General features: G+C 38.6%; 1 protein-coding gene across 1 annotated transcript; it reads right to left on the reverse strand.

Annotated features, from left to right (window-relative positions):
- Nucleotides 1-208: 208 nt before the first annotated feature.
- Nucleotides 209-20,248, reverse strand: LOC103971655 (uncharacterized). The gene is made up of 13 exons (XM_009385727.3): nt 19,628-20,248; nt 17,578-17,659; nt 17,411-17,467; nt 13,844-13,899; nt 8,847-9,075; nt 4,165-4,251; nt 4,019-4,093; nt 3,843-3,926; nt 2,834-2,898; nt 2,407-2,641; nt 2,202-2,290; nt 834-948; nt 209-753 (listed from the first exon to the last, which is right to left on the reverse strand). Exons 1-13 carry the CDS (start codon nt 20,134-20,136, stop codon nt 712-714), a joined length of 1,725 nt encoding a protein of 574 aa, XP_009384002.1. The 5' UTR covers nt 20,137-20,248; the 3' UTR covers nt 209-711.
- Between the last annotated feature and the right edge of the window lie 539 nt (nt 20,249-20,787).

The following is a 20,787-nucleotide window of genomic DNA, read 5'->3' on the forward strand; positions in this document are numbered from 1 at the left end:
CTGCATAAGCAACTAATTTAATATAACAATCAGTGGCGGTACAAATATAAAATTTGTAATTCCCCATCGTCAAAAATGAAATTCTAGAATCAAGCACAATAAAACAGAATTGATTCATTAAAAATAGGGGAAACAGATTATATAATTCAACAAGCTAACAATCAACTGGAACTTGGAATTATTCCACAGATAAGACGAAACAAAGTCCTTAAACAATGAGCAATCAGTTTATCATCATTGTTCCAGAGGTCGTTCTCGTCCCAATAATTCTGATAAAAAAATCTTACATTTTAAGTATATTGATCAAACTCGATCAATGAAGATGGTTATAAAAGATACATCATGTTATCAGTACAACCATCTTGATCACAACCCCAATTGCTAAAGGCTTCTCGGGCAGGTAACCTTTACAGTACTTCTGAGAGACGCACTAGAATTATACAGACGACCACAATATTCTGGTCTAAACTGTAAGATGAACCGTACTGTAAAGCAGTAAAAAGGAGGTGACAAGGCTTTGATACTAAAAAGCGCTCTAAAGCATATCAAAATCCGTAGCAACAGAATGAGTCTATCTAGAAATAGAATCACCATAATCTTCAGCAGCAGCAACACACAACACTGGTGCCAGAACAGATTAACAACTAAAGCATACCCTTAGGGAATTTAGTCACAACTAGTCCATCTTGTCATGCCAACAATATGATCAGCTTAGCTTGTATTTGGAAATTTTGCCTCGTATTGCTGGAGGGACTGAATATGGGAAGAAAGAAAGAAAGCCAAGTTAAAACCAGCAGCTAACACAAAACAACCGAGAGAAGAGTGTCCATTACCATGAAAGTAGCTGTGATCATCTTTCCAGCAAACCACCTCCCATGGAGTGCATTCTGTGCTTTCATGGCTGAGGTTATATTGTCAAAGCGTAGGTATACATAGCCAGCACTATTTCTGTTTACAGGTGAAGAATAAGCCGCATGCCAAAAATATTTCTAGCATATGAAACATATAAAAATTGGAAACAAGAACCCAACTACATTTGATCAATATACTGACAAAATCTATATTATAGATGCAACCACAAATGACCAAATCTATATTATAGATGCATAAAGGCAACAAATTGCCTACTTGTAAACATTTCAAAATCAGATCCCGCTAATTGCACATTCCAATAATCATCTGATGCCTGCTTAGCATAATATTTCAAAATAGATGTTTGCTGTTACTAGAAAGACGTCACTAAACACATCAAACACAAGATAAATGAACTTTGTTTCAATGATACAGGTAAAGTTTATGACAGAGAAACTTGGCCATCCACGTAAATTGTTACACAAAAATGTTACATAACGTATATCACCTAAAAAAAATTGGCCATCCACGTTGTCTTGGCTTAAACATGGATAAGATTCTCATCTTTGTATTGAGAAACACAAGTACAATATTCCAAGGTTTGCTACACTGTAGCATACTGCTCAATACAAGCGGTACGAAACGATCTGACAGGGGACTGATACAAGAGGTATATCGGCATGCCCCTATGTGCTATATATTGGTACACTCACAGCTCGGTACATAACTGATCAGAACACTGGTACGGATCGGTAAGACGAACCATAAAATAATCTATAAAATTCTAAAGGAATGCGAAACAAAAGTTTTGAATTTGAATATTGATCATTCTCCTCATTCAGGATACTTCAGAAAGTAAATAGTGCATCGAAAGCAAGTGTGAGATTCAAAGACAAAGAAGCAAAAAAGGTAACTTTGTAACCATTTTCTCTCGCCCATCTCCTCACATACATATCTTGTGACTGGTGGCAATGATGGACCATTAAGTTGGTCGCACACTAGCCCCACACCAATAAAATTCTCTGTATCTGATCTAATCCAAATCCTAAGGTTGAACTGAACCTGCAACTGATCTAACAAACCTTGGCAAACATTTTAATGGTATAAAAAGTTCGCTAACCAACCTAGTGTTACTAATGATGTGCTTATTAAGTACCAACAACTTCTAGGATGACATATTGTTCAATGTAAAGAAAGTTAAGGTACAACATAAACAGATAGAAAATACCATTGGAGGCCTGGCCTGAACCAGATAAGATAACCAGAAGCTTTTCAGGTGCACAAAGTGAAGGCAGCAAAAATAACAATAAAAGCTAGAAGAAAAGACAATATTATTTCGGGCTACTAACTTGTCCACAGAAATGTGTTTTACTGTGCCAAACTTGGAGCATTCATCTTGAACATCGTCCTTGATATCTAAATCAAAATCTGGTTCCGCCTGCAAAAGAAAAGTATTGCCTCCCAGCATAATTATCATAGATATGATATTAATAATAATCAAAGCATTTGGCAAAGGAGAACAAGAGGATATTTAAGAAGGTTCCGTGAGCCAACCTCCACACTAGGATCAAACATATTTTTCAACAGTAAACATTCACTAGGAACTCCAGCGGTCTGTAAAGCAGGTGCAGTTGCTGAAGCAACTGGAAGACCTGAAGCTGGAAGGCCTGCGAGTGAAGGCACAGAAGGTTGCAGGATGGAGGAAACTAGAGGAGGACCAAGAACTGATGCAGTTGGGGCCGGGAGAAGTGAAGGATTGACAGCAGAAGCAGCAAGTGCACCAGGAACACTGCATATGACCCAAAGAAATTTTTTGAAAAATATACAATTTATCATTTGCAAATTTCAGTCAAGCCAAAAGAATTAACTTTTAACAGATTCATGTTAGAATATTTTACTTCAGCGAAAGAATCTGAGCTGCCACAAAATGGTTGGCATGTTTACATTTTAGATAGCAAACAATGGTTTAGCAAAATAATACCTGCTAGCAGTGCCAGTACGGTCCAACTTCTGCATTAGAAGTGCTCTGGAACTAGCATTAAGAGACTGCAAATAGATGGATAAATAATAAGTGGCTGAATTGGTCAATCAGTACATTGTCTATCTAACCTGATGATCATAAGCAACAGTATTATGTTTATTGTTTATTCTCCATGAATGAAGAAGTTATCAACATACGCTAAGGATATTATTCATGTAATCCCCATCAGACACCATAGGCCATCAAGAATTGTAAATCAAACTATTTCATCGATTACAAAGTCCGATAAACAACTGATCATTGTAAACATTCTCATGCACTTGCAAATGAAATCGTGATGTTCCAATTTTCTACTGGAAATGATTTATCCTCATGGATTGTTCACTGTTCATTGCATGACTTAGATGGCTTTAAATGAGGAAAATGACACGACATTGATATTTTCTTAATATAGAACAGTATTAGTAAGTTTCTGATAAAAAAAAGTTCCTACTCTGGGGAGATGCTCAGTTACAGTCATGACAGAGGTCTCCATGCAGAATTTTTTTTTAATCAATTCTTGGATCCTTTTCTGTCAAATAAAGTGTAAGCTACAATTGTGTAGTCAATAATTTGGCAGCCCTGTCAAAATATACAGAATATATTTATGTAGCTTTGTGGATTCCTTGTTAAGTGCAAGGCAGTCGGTTGGTAAACAAAGGGGATTTGTATGTACGACCAAAATTTGACTTGGAACCCAGGCAACAATGCAGCATAGCATTGCTCATACTTGAGTAAACTATCCTAACAAGACAGTGTAAAGGTTCATATTATTTTACCTTAGTTAAGGAAAGATACAGACTCCCAAAACAAGAATAAGATAACAGCACAAGCTTAACTTACAGAAACATCTCCAGCCAACATGTGTAGAATGTCAAAACAAAAAACTTTAAGTCTTAAAACAATTTGCTGTCAGTTACCACAAGAAACTAAAGACTGCTAATGCAAGAGGAAAGCAGAAGATACAAACCAAGCCGCCGCCTTCGTCATCATCAAGGTCACCAGCATTTGTCCCAACATCTTGAACTCCAGCTTGGTCGGTTACAGCCGAAACCTAGGTGTTTAGTGATAATTATGACATGGGAATGCAATAACAACTAGTTGTACACATCAAGGATAAATGAGCCTGTGTAAAATAGAAAATACCTTGATTGTCCTGCCAGCAATTTCCAATTGCCCATTTAAACTTTGGGCAGCTCTTGCATCTTCAAGACGTGCAAACTAAAAGAACGCACAGCAAAGTGTAAGCTATAGTCCAAGAAGACAACTAACAGTCTCAAAATAGTATTCACCTGGATAAAACCGTAACCTTTGCAAAGGCCAGTTTGAGGATCAAGGGGCAACTGAACCAGCTCCACTTGTCCAAATGGTTCAAAGACCTGCAGATACACCATAAAAAACCATGAGGGAAAAAACCAATATAGGATACTATATAGCTTTACCATATTGTCACGGACAAAATTCTTAACATGATATTTGATCTAATGCTTATGTATGTCCGTGTCTTTTGGTTTGTTCATGCTTTGCACGGAATGTAGAGAGACGGTCGAAGGCTTGTAAATAAAGGTTGTGTCATGTGGACACTTGTGAGAGATATTCAGTTTGTAGTGGACCATTTTGACCCTTTGTTGTACAATCATTCAGAGCTTGTAAAGTATGTTTGTAATTTGCATTGGCTATGAAATGTTTTCGGAAATGTTTGCTTGTGGATCTTGAGTTAGGCGCTTTCTCTAACCTGTTTTCTCTTTTGTAGGTCCTAAGGGACCATGGGAGGTTTCGGGGAGGCTGACCTTTACGGACAAACACGCAAGGGTGCCGCACAACTTAGGCAAAACCAACTAAGTCCGTGACAGATGGTATCAAAGCGAGACAAGCACTCATAGAAATACTTGGCATGCAAACGTGGGGGACCTAGCGGGGCTGCGTTGAGGGCAGCCAACACGCGCAACTGTTTGGGGAAAACGGGCATGGAGATGTAGAGAAAAGGAGTCGCTCAGAGGAGCGGGCATCTAAGATTGGTATTCAAAGGAATGGCCAACCCTTCGCGCAAGAGGCACCACGAGAACAAGCAAGCTTGGAAGAATGCATAGCGCACAAAGGTTGGGATGGTTGAGTTCGAACTACGGCTCAACGTTGACAACCATACTTGATGGTACTCAAGGCAAGTGAGACACTTGGTAAAGGATGAGACCATGCAAGGTGGAATGGGTTTGCTCAGCGATCGAAAGAGTTGTGCAAAGCTCACAGAGGTGAGGAGAATTGCTAACTCGAAGAATTCGGTACTTATGCAAGGGCTTGTATACGAACGATGGAATGTTCGTGGCCATCCCAAGGCGATCGAAACTCGGCGCCATGAAGCATTGAAACTTTCTCTTCGGCATGAGAATGATACATCCGTGGGAGGTTGAAGTGTGCAGTGAGTTCAGCACGTTGCTAGGCCTTGAATGGTGCAGCGGGGATTGTATTGACGTGGAATCGCACTCTAGCAAGTGTGTTTGCCGGAGACAGAACAATGCACAATTTGTTCAGCAAGGCGGAGTAGTCCAAGGGGATGGTGGTCTCCAAAACTTTCAGAGAGATAGAAGCGAAGAGAGAAGTTGCTCCAACGGGACAGATATCCAGGAGGGATAAGTCCCGACTCTCCAGAGGGAGAACCATGTGCAACAGACCGCACATGTTGAGGAGTACCTCAAAATAACTTCACAAAGCTCAACAGACCGAGCGAGCGGCGAGGAGTCGTCGCATGATCTCGCTTGAGATAATGCATTGCGAGATCAAGTGGGGGAGCAACACAAAGCAACACAAATAAAGGCACACTTGGAGTCAATAAAGAGATTGGACTCAAGGGAGGGCTGACCCGTGGAATGTTGGGTGCAAGGGCCACCATCAACTCAATTCAAAACGAGGAGCGGAGCAACCTGGGTGTAACTTGGCGAAGTACCCAAGTTGCATGAAGGGAGCTGGCATAGAAGATGGAACATGGAGCGAAAGCATAGAGCTTTCCTTGGATAGAGTTCAAGGACATGAACTCTTACAGAGGCAAGAGCAGGATCATGTCGTTCTATGGGTCCTTCATTCCGATAGAGCGGACTCAGCTTGCATGGTGCCAAAGATGAAGGGATCTTCTGGGCACATGCACCTTATCTCAGAGAAGCATTTGATGAAGGAACTAAGGCGACTCAACTTGCGAAAGCAAAGTTGGGTTCAGAAAACCTTGGCACAGGGCAAGAGGATGCAAAGGCGGGTACTCTTGAAAAATATATCACAGTGCTGTCATTCAAGTTGCTATGAAGGAAGCGGTGCGCGCCGGAGATTGTGCTGGCAGGGGCAGAGGCCTAGGCCCCAAACAATGGTACACCAATTTCAACGAAGTCGATGGACTTCGGGAGCTACTAGGCGACGGACTATCCTAGAGCGATGCTTCGTCTAAGTGTGACCCGAGAGGAGGCGAACGAATGTTGACTGTCAAAGGAGCAAACACAAACGAAGGTGGAAGAGGCCCTGCGATGTGTTGGCAGAGGCCACACATGGTGGGATCACAAACCGAGTTCATCCTACAATGATCAGAATACAATGAAGATGTCACCAGGAGGCGACATGGTGCAGCGGATCGTGGTGGAACAGTTCGTGACAATGCGATACACATGAATATAGCCCCGTGAGAGATTATATCATACGAAGGTATGATCGAGAGTTACTAGGAGCTCCACTTCGGTGAACAACACGACGGCAAGAAGGGCTATGGATTCAAGGAGTGAAGGTCATGGTACCGTAGAGGCGGGTCTTCCGTGTGTGCATCTAATTTTGCATCAGATGAAAGCCTTGGTCATCAGCATATAGGGTTGTGTACCACTGAAGGAAAAGATCGAATGCAAGTACCAATGAGTCCCATGGGAGACACTTGATCATGCAAAGGTGTGATCGAAGCAGCTAGAGAGTTGGACTACTCCAGAGCCTATATTCGCTTAAGGGAGCTTGACAAGTCAGAGGACAAAATCCAGTAAGCAAACGTTGCTACCAAGAAAGTTAAGGAGAACAGAATCGATGTAAACCCTACAACATGATGGTAGAGACCATGCATGGGAGTTGCAGTCTGTCTTTCCATCGACCAAGAGGAACCGCTTGGAAAGCACAGAGGTGTTGAAGCAGAGGGTCGAAAGGGGTGAGGAAGCGACGACGAGTCTAGAGGGACTTAGCTACCCAAAAATCAAGCGTCGGTTAGAATAGAGGTGGACTCGGAGGAGTGTCATAGTGCCATAGAGACAGATCTACCGATTGTAAAGAAAGGGATGTAGATGTGAGGCGACTGATAGTAGGGTCATGGGCATGGCAGCGCCATGGTACCACAGAGGTGGGACTTTCGTGAAGTCATTGATCCCTTGCTCTCATGGAGGGAGAGCACTTGGTCTTGAAATGGGTCGAGGAGGTGGAGCAAGCAGAGGTAAACTCCAAATACCGAGACAAGGTTGAAGGGCATAGGCCAAGGAACTTCATAAGACCAATGTCAATGAGCTTCTTATCAAGATAGCCGAAAGTGAAGGACTTCGGGTCGTGTAAGAGTGCACGACTAAGGAATGAAGCAGGCAGTACGCAGTGTTGTACCTTTGCTATTCAGTGGAGTAGGCGGTAGGGTTGATGGAGAAGACGGTACAATCCCAGAGGCGACCAAAATTATTAGAGACTTACTCCAAGTTGGGGTGAAAACTTCTTGCATTCTAGAAGTTCGATGACATTGAAAAGGTGAATTACAGTAGCTAACTCAACACAAGGAGTGCAAACACTTCAAGTGCTTCAGAAGTGTAGAGCAGGCGAAGGCCAGTAACCAGCTCGATGCATGGAGTACAACCCTCCAAGGGTGACCTTTGCAGACGGACACACAAGGGTGTCGCACGACTTAGGCAAAACCAACTAAGTCAATGACAATATGGCACTACAAGAAAATTTGATACATTTACGAAATGCATCGTCTCAGCCATTAGGTTAGTTGACCTGGGTAAAGTGACCAGGAAAAGTCAAGTACATGGTAGAATTTCACTTATATCAGAGTTGCAACTAAACAGAGACCACTTAAGTCAAATTTTCAACAATTAAACTTAAACCAGACACCTGGTGACCAAGATTATATATAGTTTATGGCTTGGCAATAAACTATAGGCTTAAAAGTGCAACAACAATATATGACATTGCTAGAACTTTATGCTTAAAAGTACAGCAACAGTAAAGGGCATTATTGGAACTTTCAGTAGCAAGGAACAGTTTGGCCTCAGAACTCAGACGAAATCCTGCCAACATTAATCCAAAACAGGATCAAACGAGAGCCCAGACCAGTCGACTAGATCAAGTTCTTCGCTGGCCTACTGCAGGCCCAAGTCAGTGTAAAGTAGAATCCAACACGCTCTATCACACAAATTCAAGTCCTCGTGCAAACAATTTAAGAACATACAACAAGAAGAGCATCTCATCCAATCTGTTAGGCATTGGATGCAACTGATATAGTTAGTATGAATTATTATATTGCCTATTTTTACTTTGTTGGTAAAGGTTCTTAATTATAACATCTCTTGACCATGGGGGTCATTTCAATGAAAACTTGCAAGGATAACCAATTTCAATCATATCCATGGTAGTTGAAATTGCAACTAAGCACTAAGATACTTTCAGATATGGCATTATCAATCCAAAAATAGCAAACATAAACACGATATTTGATAAATTCATGCACCTATTTTGATAGATTAGCCAAAAAAAGTGACAACAAAAGATTTACAATATAAGAACAATACAAATGAAACTAGACAAAGTCACAAAAGTATACGACTAGCAGAATAGGATGGACAAATAGCATCCACTACCAAAAAGAGAAACTGCAGATATAGTCAATGCAATAAACAAGCAAATTTCCAGCATAGGCCTCTCTTCCAGAACACAGGGACGAGCTTAAATATAGCTTAGCAATAGATAGTTGAAAACAAACCTGCCGGAGTTGTGGCTCTGTTATGTTCAAATGAAGATTGCCCACGTATAGCTTTCTGGCAGCACCTGAATTAGCTCCAGTTAGTCCTGCTCCCCCTGCAGCTGTATTTGACTGAACCAAGTTCTTTTCTGCCTCTGAGGGCTTCACCATTACTGGCTGACCAAGAAGTAGCTGACCTGAGAGAGCTATTGCCATTGGGACTGACATCACATCGTAGAACTCAATGTACCTGGAATTTACATTTAGATTTGTGACCATGGAACAATTACTTCTTAGATTATGTTTTTTCAAAGGATATAAGAGTACCCAGACATATTTTCAAATAAATTGTGCAACAACAATAACCACCTGCAATTATTATACCTAGTATCCCGCTTCCAAGTACTAAAGTGTAACCTAGGTGGAAGTAAAATGCAACAAAGTTGCGCATTGCTCCACGTGTCAATTTTTCCTTTTGGATTTTTTTTTAGGAAACAGTTCAGATATTCAAACCCAGCTTCCTTAAAAGGAGCTATGTCCTGTTGGATGAATTCTCCATGGAAGACTGATAAAAATATTTGAACTTAGATACATTTCCATCTGGAACATTATTGTTCAGGTGAGACCATCAGCTATACAGTTGTGCCTTTACATTCTAGAATATTGGTATGGGCTAGGCTTCCTATAAACGTTGATATGCAAGCATGTTCCCTGACCAGAAGCATGGCCGTTGTGATTTGAATGATTAATCTATTTTACAACTTTTTGAGAAGCATGCAGCAAGATGAAGCACACTGGGTCAGTGGAAACTGATTAGCATACGATTAATTTGCTAATAATAACTCTAAACTGTTTGTAGAAATTTAAATTGCTTCTACCCTTTTGAATACAGGGAAATAATAGTGCAAGAAAATCATTTGATGATATAATAATGGATTCTACCAAAACTATTGGACTCATCCTTGCTTTTGCAGCCAAATATTTGAGTTTCTTGCTCCCCAAATGGCTCCAAAGCTCAAGAAGTTCATCTGAGTTAGATGAGACCCACCAGAACAAGATAGGTTTAGAATTAGCTTGGATGGATCCATTGATCCTAAGCACCACAAGGGCGAGAGATGGGTTATATCATCTCCATTCAGATGGTTCTGCTCCCTCTTCAGGAGCTAAGACTAATCCGGCTAAATCCCCCTTTTGTACAGAAGCTGTGGCCACGCTTACTGAGATACAAGCGAAAAACGGAAAGGCTATAGATGCATCTATGTGGAGACTGATTCTTGATGCCTGATTGCCTAGCCATGGAAGTGAGCATACCTCATGAAAAATTTAAAATATCATCCGAAAGACAGTTAAATATTTTGATCGATCCAGAAAACTCCAAGGCAGGTAAATAAGCAGGTTAACTGTGCTGACAATTTTCTTCTAATATATGGCTCTCTGTGAAACTAATAATTTAGTAGTAACCTACTACGGTAACATCTTTGTAAGAATGATATGCCTAACCAGCATTTTTGAAATATTAATCTAAATTGTGTAGCCAATAACAACATGAAAAGCCAAGAGAACCGAACTTCAATGAACTTGAAAGGGCAAAGAAAGCCTTTGCAAATCATTGTTCACGATTCTTCTTAGTCGCTCTTGTATCTCTATCATGATAAGTACAGAATGGTCCATCACCACAATGCAGAACCAAAATATTCATTTAAGACAGCATCTCTCTTCAAGATAAACAAAACTTATGACTTTTTACCAACACTGCTTAAGAGAAAACAGGCTAGGCCCACAGAATACAACATGACATACACCTACCTCAAGAATTCAACAAATGCATCAAACATATCCAGTTAGCATCCAAGAATTACAAAGGCGATTTGAACAAAGGCAAGAAGTTCAATACATGATTTTCCAGATAAATCCTTATCTATGTCATCACCCTTCTTTAGCACTTCAGTTTACAACAGACAACCATTCCTTATCAAAAAGTCACCTCAAAGTAATAGATTTGATGATGCAATTCCAAAATGACTTTGACTCCTTCAAACCCTTTTCATGGGACTATTTTCTAAACCTTTGTAAATCATGCAGAAAGCTAATGTATTACCATGTCAAGATGGAGATGACATGGAGCACATGCAATAGATGTGACTGCACCAGTATACAAAATAAACCATCTATCCATGGCTCCATGCTAGTAATCGGCACAGCAAAGAGAATGCAACAAAATTAAAGCCCATACAGCTCTTTGCTTTCTACTTATATGCCTGTCTCAGTTAATATTCCAAGCAAAAACTGAAAGCAGTGTCCACAACAAAAAGGTTCGACACAATCATGATGAATAATTTTAACTTTATCCTAAACAGAATAATGAACAAATACTACCTTCCAATCTTTGTTCATAACAAACAAATATAGATATTTTAATCGTCAAATTTTCATATAAATGACCTAGCAAGATCAGACCACCCTATCCAACCAGTCATTATCTTCCTTGCAGAGATGCCCCACTTGACGGTCATGTAATAAGGTAAGGCCTTTTATTTCCAACAATAAATCTAAATGAAGCTAAAGAGAATCAGATTGCACAAAGTTCAAAAAAAATAGGCCAAAGCACTTTGTTCAAGAAAAACAACTGCCATTTTTTCTCTCATTTTCTATTATGGGAAAATCTAAGGGATTGGATAGATGAAAAGTTCAGAATCATACACACATTATCAAACTTACCGCCTATATATTTGTTTAAATAATTGTTCATCTCATCATACATACAACAGGGTAAAACTCTTGTGGTACTACTCCCATATGGAAATCACAAATAAGTCAAAACATTTCCTTGGCATGGTTCTCATTAGGTGGGAAAGGATAAATAGCTAAAATGCTCTAAATTAGTATTAATCCTCAAAAAACTACTCATTTTTGTCATTACCTGTCCCACAATTTTGTATAATAAATTAATATTTGTATGTGTAAGATGTAACGTAAAAAATAACAAAATGGTTCACTTACACACTTGAAAAGCGATTATCCTTGTATCTTCAAATAATACACCGATGATCAGTTTAATTAAAAAAGCAGTGAAGTATGACTAAATATCCTAGAATGGAAAAAGCCAAAGCAAGAACATTTTCAGTTTCCTCCAATTCTAATTCACTCTCACAGACGAGAGAACATCTTTATAAACTATAACAGGTACATAGTGATCAAATACCAAGCATCTGGTGAAAAAGCCGAAAGAAAAATATGGCAATAGAGAAATTGCTTTTGTACAAGAGTCTGGGGAAGGTTAATGTGCTAACAGCATCAATGTTTGCATTATCGTATCCTAGTTATGAATCACAATTGTCTTTTACAGTATTAGGTGACTCATATCACTTGATACATGAACCAACCAAGCCCAAAAAAAGACTCAAACCAACCTTGCCTATCCTTGATAGCCCCGTCGAGTAGCCCCTTGACGATCAACTCAAATCCAAGTACAGCCAACCCAAAGAGTCAAGCCCAAGCTCAATTCAAGTTAGTCTCGAACTGAAAAGGCTTCACTGATTAGGAGTCCCCTGCGTGGCACCAAGAGTTGGACACTGATTGAGAGTCCTCCTCACATTAGAAGTCTCTGATTCACTTGCATGGACTAAGACTACGATTGAGAGTCCTTCTCTAGTTAAGCCTTCCCCAACTACATCTATAAATAAAGGGGTTTGACAGCCCTAAGGAGCGGGGAAAAGAAGAGAGGAGAGAAGCCCCAAGAAACCGAGCTAACATGCTCAAGAAGTTCGAGCTATTGCTCAAGAATTCCAAGCTTAAGTTTGTCGAACCTGTTTATTCAAGAAGTCTCTTTGTGATTGTGCGATTAGATGTTCCTTTTCAAGAAGCAATCTATTTCTTTTTGTACATCCACTCAGACAAGGAAGGATCAAGACCACCGAATCCTTACCCCAAACGGATCAGCTTGCCATGCAAGTACAGTGAAGATGGCTTGTATATCATCCAGTTGTAGACAATCCTACTTCAGGCTCCCTATAGTTCTCAGTAACTTCACAAAAACATTAAATAATCCAAGGACAAAGTTCTGAAGGCAGTATAGCAAGCAAATTCTTGTCTCCAGATTATAGAAGGTGCAAAATCATAGGCAGCTTTGAAAAACATGTATGCTAAATACATTGTGAAGTAGCAGATGAGTAGAATAAAGAAGCAGCAGAAGAGGAAAAACATCAAGTGGGGCCAAGTTTGTTTGTCCACCAGACAGCCTTCATCTTCACATCAACTGCAGAGGTCTACCACTTGGTTCCTAACTTTACTTAAACTGCACAAAACAACTACTAAAAATGAAAATAACCCACCTGAAACAAACCTATGCATATGAGATTATAGTGCATTACTGCATTTAATGAAGGCTGACCATGAAATGCGTACTGGTAATTCACATGCTGCCAAATATGAAAATGAGGTCCATGTTCTGATCATCTGATGTTCAGCTAAAGCATCTATTTCATTTACTCCATTAAGAATTTAAAATTCATCTAATATTGAAAGCGCTGCCCTATTTTTTTGGAAAACTAAACAGCAGGATGATGTCTTTAGACTTCACACTATCCAAACATCCTGGCAGTCACTTAAATCATTGCATTCCACACATCAGCAAGTGTCTTTTCTTGCAAAAGGAATTTCACTGCCATATAAAGAAGCGGCATCTCTCGTTATAAAAGTAAACTAACATGTCTCCTTATAAAAGGAAACCAACATGACTCCTATTTTAAAATGATTATCATTATTAAAATATTGGACAAGAAATTCGTTTCATACTGTGGTAGACACTATCCGCTAACCAAAATACCTCAAATCGACCTGATCAGGAAGAAAACAGACAGTATCTTGCTTTCATCTCATAAGTTAAACAAATATGCTCCTTAACGAGATGATATTAGAGTTTCACCATCACAGTTAAACATCATAATAATTTTTGCACCACTGAAAATAATTTTTTGGCTTGAACATTGCCGAAAAATTAAAAACGTTAGAAAGCATACCCAACCCCTTTAGAACGTCTTGAATTGCGATCCATTATGAGGCGAACATCTCGCACCTGATCAACATAGGTCAAATGGTCAAAACTCAGGACCAATGTTGGAAATTCACCAAATTCAGGGCCAATGTATCTTTAAAGAAAAAGGTATATTTATCAAAATAAATTCACCAAATTGCAAAGATCAACATCATATTGTAAAAAAAAAAAAAATCAATCGAACATGTAATATAAGTGTATAGGTATTCATCTAAAATTATCTCACAATGTCAGTGAAATAATAAGTTGGCAAAGGAAGTATAAAAATACTAAATGAATAGACAAAAATAAGCTCTTGAAAATTTTTGGAAAATAAGCTTGCACTAAGATTGTCATTCCCACAATGGAAAATAAAATTATTCTCTGGTTTTCCACTTTGGACATTTGAGATATTCATTTTCACATTAAACTGACAAACTCATAGAAAGGTGATATTCTGCATTATTGAGACCAATCAGATAGTTGCGCCAGAACTATTGAGAAGGAATAAGACACATACAAATAATGAAATTAGGACTTAGAAGTGGTCTTGCAGTAAAACCCATGCAAAGGAAGAGAAATACATTACTGTAGACTGAGACACACAAACCCTTAAGTAACTTTACATTAAACACAAAAAATGATGATAGGCACAGCACTGATTGCCAGCTAATGAAGTGATGAAAAATCAAGACACCTTATGAGTCTACATTAGGCACAGAAGAAAGAATAACCAACCCAAGTCCCTTTAGATATGTGATGTGTTAGATTCAGATTCTATAGGATATGTTTTTATTTTAGCCAAGTTATTGTTCATTTCTTTGGAATAAACTACTATTTAAAGAGTCCTGTTAGTAAAACTCATAAATACCCACATGTCAATATCTCCTATAATTTAACTATAGCTTTTTGCATGGCAAAGAAGAAGAAGGAAACCAGTAAGGTAAAAAAGAATTTGAATTTTAGTTTTGATTAAAGACTGAAATACTTGATTCAAATACAGAAATCCATATTTTAAAAAGTTTATTTGCCAAAATAAATTAGAAATATGTCTTCCCAAAGAAAAAAGAGTACATGATTGATTTGCCTTAATGTAATTGTTTCAAGTGTTTCTGTATTTTTTTTCTTATTGTATTTGTAGAGTCTATAAAATTGGTAAAAAGAATAATAATTGAGATGTAAATCAATAATAATTGAGATACCAGTCAGATTCACGATATCTGTGTGATGCCAAGTCAATCACCACTTATAGTTATACTACCATACAACAACCGGTATCCTCATGAAGATCTCAAGTACAATAATTTACAAGTGATAACTAATTTAAACATTATAACTTAACTATAATTAAAGGTAATTACTCAGCAGCAAATAAAGTTGAATTTAATTAAGAACTGTAATAAACTAAGCAACAAACGGAAACAAAAGACTACATACACTTAAATAAATATACAAGTAAAATAAAGGTATATTCTTCCAACCCTGCAACACTGGGTTTGACATTACACTCAAACCCAGATAGTTCATGAAAAGCCTTGTTGATTTGGGATACAGCTACAAGCTCTGTTGGTGTAACTAAAACCAGCTCAATTCAATCACATATTTATCAAAAAGACTCAAGTTCTTGAAAGAATACTTATGAAACCACAAAAACACTTTAGCCCAATTAACTTAGCCAAGACAAATTATAGATTTCATGGACTTGATCGCAAACTTAATGACACCTAGGCTTCACTCAATTAAACTGTTTAAACTGGAAAGCAATAGTTCACTTTTGCTACGAAGAACATACTCATGAGATCATTTATTAATCATAATGGTTGGTGCACTTATTTTAAAATTCTACTTCTACTGTTGGCTAAACCCATCACCAAATCAAAGATACACCCTGAGCTTATAATAGATACCTTCAAGTCACATCTTCACCAGTGTTAGATTGACCCTTTCAGCTAAGTTGTGTCACCCAACTATTTTGCTTCTTGTGATGATAACACTCTTCAGATCATCTCCACCAACGGCTTAGTTAACTGCATGAATTCATGGAACTCAATAGATCAGGCACTAGATCATCTATCCCAGATGCTGAAATGTCCTTATCATAAAACTCTCTTGTGCATGGTATGACAGGCAGGGCTTCAGATGTAATGTTCCTTTTTACCCTTCCGACATTACTAAGTTCCAATAAACTACACACTAAAGATAATACAATCCCAAAACACCGTACTCATGGACAGACAGGTACAGGCACATAGGTTTGGGCGTCACGAGAAAACAATTTTGCTTGTGAAAATTACAGTGAGAAAGTAATGTGATGTCCTACACCAATCTTCTTGCCATTGATTTTATGGAAGTAACTCTATCAGGCAAGAAAAGTCAAAAAATAACAAGCTATGATGCAATCTGTTGACTATTCCTATTCCAAGCTTTTGAAGATTGTCAAATTATATCAGGAAAGAGATCTGAACATACTCTACATATGAATTTGCAGCTTTAATATTCTCACATTCATAGCTTATACAATGGCGAACTTTTAGCCTTATTGACTCAATGGACAGGTAAGTCAATCAAGTCCATCAAATAATTGCTGGAGTGTGGAGAAACTAAAACCCCATCATTTCAGCAAAATTTTAGTATGAAAAAGCACATTGTTTACAACAACACACATCCACTGGTAAGCTTGAAGTGATAACTTTTCACCAAATCTTTTCAGTAATTTATGAGTGATAATTCTTTCACTTTCATAAATTCCTTATACTCTTAAAGGTTGGTTTGTTAAAATATAAATTAGCTGAATGAGCCCTTTGATTATGTGGAAGACAGCTGTCCACAAACACAACTAGTTCCCTATTTTTACATGTGTGCTTGTTCGATTTTTGGAATGTCAAAATGAAGAAATGTGTACTGCATAGTTATCATTTAAATATGATCACACTTGCATAAGAAACATCCATGAGCACAACATAGGTTCGTATGATTGAACAATTTATGATAAAAGAATATATTTGGCCAATTTATTTTGTGATATATAAATGACTGTGTAGTTTCTTACTCATTTTAGTTTCAGTGATCCATTCAAAGCCCACAACAAAACCAAATCAAGAGATTTGCAGTTTAGATTCTGAACCAAACTAAAAACACTGCTTAGAGAAGGTCCAAATGGTCCATATCCATTTGGTTTGTTAGTTTCCATTTCATTTCAGACCCCAGTATCCTCCTATTTCATCTGAGATTCTTTTGATAACATACAAACAAATTCAGTTTCCCTTTGCTAAAAGGTTCATTTCACACACCAGTTTGCTCTGATTTCACCTGTGAATCTTCTAATAACCACTGGAAAGTTCAGTTTTCATTTCTAGAACTACTAACCACTACACAATGTTACTTTCACAGTAAATTTCACTCGGAAGGCAAATGAAAAATCAAAGACCGAGATCCAATGAGTGACACTAAAGAAAAAAAGAAAGATGTAATGAGTGCCACTAAAGAAAAGATCACACAAATTCATCCGCTGATTATTGATCTATCCAATGATTAAACATACTGTCATGCTCACCTTTCCTGCTCTCGAAAAAAATTCATACACATCTCTTTCATCTGCCTTCAAGGAAAGCTGTAAGCACAAATATATATGCAAAGTCAGCATACATGTACCGAACAAACGTATATTTACTTAGTCAGAAAAGTAACCATAAAAATATTCAAACTTATGAAAGATAATACCTGATAAGCAAATACAGTTCTTTGATCTCGTTCAGGATCAGCTTCTGGTTCTGGGGCTTCTTCTTTCTTTTCTCTGTGACGTCTGAAATAAAAGGGAACAATCTATGTTAACAAAGAAAATAGGACAGTAAATTATATGTTGAAGAAGGCTGTGGAGACCAATCACCGGTTACATCATGCAACGATCCTTTTTCCTAAACTAAGATGGATCATATGTTAGATACAAAGAAAGAGCTCAAAAGTGCCATCTATCTGAAATTTAAAAAAGAATTGAGCCTTCAAGCAAATAGTACATCCAGAGCAAACTAAATCCCTATAGAAACTCCATCGAATAAATGAACATAAGTAAACAGCTTGAGAAAAATAATCGCAATCATATCAACTATAAGTCAAAAGGCTAATATCGAAACCAAATAAGCCTATAGACAGAAGGAAGAAATAACATGAACAGTGACCAGTATTTTGGAGACCCCTATGTATAAACAAATTAAATAACATGTCAAGTTTACAGAACCCTCTCCTAGAAAATAAGAAATAATTCCTATGTGATAATACTTGCCAAATTGGAGATTATCCACCGATGTTCATGTTGGTTGTGGGTATGAAAGTAAACAAGAACACCAAAATCTAATCAAACATACACTGTCAATGTTACTCAATCTCTTACATGCATCCATCCATAACTTCAAAAAAATATGATGCATCATTGTAGGAATCAATCTATGATAGTGATCCATACACTCAGCAGCTAACTACTATGATATCATGAATGGTGATTCTTATAAGCCTGAAAAGCTAGCTCTGCAAAGGCTAGTTATTACTGAAACAAGCATGAGAAAGCCAAAGTGAAAGCAGTAGATAAACCAATAATAGTACCTAGATACATACCATATACGCATAAATAAAATACAAGACAAAGACAATTAAATGGGCTTATTTCATTCATGACAGGAAAAAAACATAAATGCTTAAAAGACATTAAAAGATGACAATAGCATAACTGACAAGTTAATATATTCAGATTCCAAGCTTTGATTCCACCTTCTTTACGATATGAAGGATTATTTTTCAGGTATGGAAGTACCAGGTCATACATTTAGAAATGATAACAAATTAGGAAATGTAACTATTTCTAGAAGATGCCTTCAGAACAACCAAAAGACTTGTGTGAGTGGCAAACATTTTTGGCACAGTGGAAAACTGCAGGCCATGAAACTTGACCTTAAAATGAATCTGGGACAGACTATGTCTAAGAGGCTCAATTTGTTGTAGCATGGAACCATCAACCAAGAGTGTGTTAATGGTAAACCCTGCAAAAAAAGGAAAGGAAAAAAGGCCACTTGCGCAGCCAACTGAACACCAATTCCTGCATAAGCATCAGAAGAAGAAATGCTTCTGCAAAAAAGCCCAAGACTCCACCAGCATTTCTGCAACAGAACAAATACAATTCAGCTATCTTGCTCTGAGATGCAGAAAATCTAAATTCATAATATGACATCACCAATGGTCTTCAAAATCTCAAACCCTTCCGACCAGTTCTCCCTGAGAACTTAAATAAGGTAACTCTAACAAATTGCGTCTTTAGAACCCATGATCTGAATTCCTCAGTAAGGCTCATTTTGCAGTGACCATCTGAGTTTGCTCTAGCATATCTGCGTGTTCGCACATTAATGTTCAATACTTAGAATACTAAGCCACTAATCTATATGAATATTGAGCAGAGCATCACATGAATTACAAGGATTTTAGCATCACATGTATTTGAGTGGAAACTATGATAATAGACCCTTCTCGTTTCTTCAATCCAAAATTATTTCCCATCCTTCTTATCATTCAAAACATATCAAGTTACCATGGTTTCTTCACCAGAATTCTGACCACAAATCCAAAGGCTGTTAGCTAATGTTTTAGACAATTTTCGAGAGAAAAATGTTGCAGTGTACTTCTCTCATAGAGATTCCAAGAAATTAACATTGTTTACAAAATCACGTCAAGCACGCTACATAAACCACACAAGAGAAGCAACAATAAAGGTGAGGAAAACCAGTACCTAGAGTCACGATCTCTTTCTCTGAAATCCCTCTCTCTGCTCTTCTCTCTGGGCTTCTCGCGGTCCTCATCTCGGTGCTTCTCAGACCGACTCCTGCTCCTTCTCGACCTCTCCTTCTCCTTCTCCCTTTCCTTCTCCTTCTCCCTTTCCTTCTCCTTTTCGCGCTCCTTGATCCTCTCCTTCTCCCGAAGCCGCTCCGCCTCCCTCTCGTCACGATCCCGTTCGCGCTCCCTGTGCCGCTCCCTCTCCCGGCGATCGGATGAGCCACTCTCGTGGTGCCGCTCGCGGTGCCGCTCGCGGTGCTCACGGCCGCTCCTCTCCGCCGACCTCGACTGCTTCGAGCGGCGCTCGGAGTCTCGCTCGGCGTCGTCGGATGACCGGCGCCTGGAACTCTTCCCCCGGTCCCTCCCCTCGGAAACGGCAGCACCTCCGTTCGCCGACGGCTTCTCCCCAGCGAGCTCTGGGTTCTCCACCGCCTTCTCCAGGTACTCGTACTCGTCGAACTCCATGGTCGCCTCTCCGGAGGCGAGAAAACCCTAGAAGCGGCGGTCGATTTCGATTCCCTATCCCACGATTTGGGGGAAGAAATATAAAACCCTCCCTCGTCGATCACAAGCACGACTCTTAATATGGTCAAGAGGCCCCCCTAAGTCTGATCGGATCCCGTCACCCGCAGAGACTGAACCAGCTCAGCTTTTCTCTGCTCTACCGGGTTTTGTTCGGATAAGATCCGCTTGCAATAAAGCAGCAGCTCACAGAGACATGTTTTACGAATCCACCCTTCTACAGATTCTTATTTATTTATTTGGACCAATAAATTACATACATATGCGTATCAGAGTGGTCAAATGATAATAAAAACATTGGCAATCGTACTACGTAAGAAATTATTATAGAATTGAACCTTTTTCGTGGCAATTTAAGTGTGGAGTTGCCGATCATTAGATATTCTAAGCTTGATTAAATATTAATTTTGTTGTATGTATATATTTTTATAGGTTTACGTGTACATTCTTTTATATGATCAAATATTAGACATGATGATGTGACATTTATTCCTATGACTCACTCTCGATGATACCTACCTTTTTAGAGTCTACCGTTAACAAAGAACGTTCATGTGTTCATTCCAAAATGGATGATGAAAGGTTTTTGCTCGT

Source organism: Musa acuminata, chromosome BXJ1-11 (assembly GCF_036884655.1).
Source record: "Musa acuminata AAA Group cultivar baxijiao chromosome BXJ1-11, Cavendish_Baxijiao_AAA, whole genome shotgun sequence".
NCBI lineage: Eukaryota > Viridiplantae > Streptophyta > Magnoliopsida > Zingiberales > Musaceae > Musa > Musa acuminata.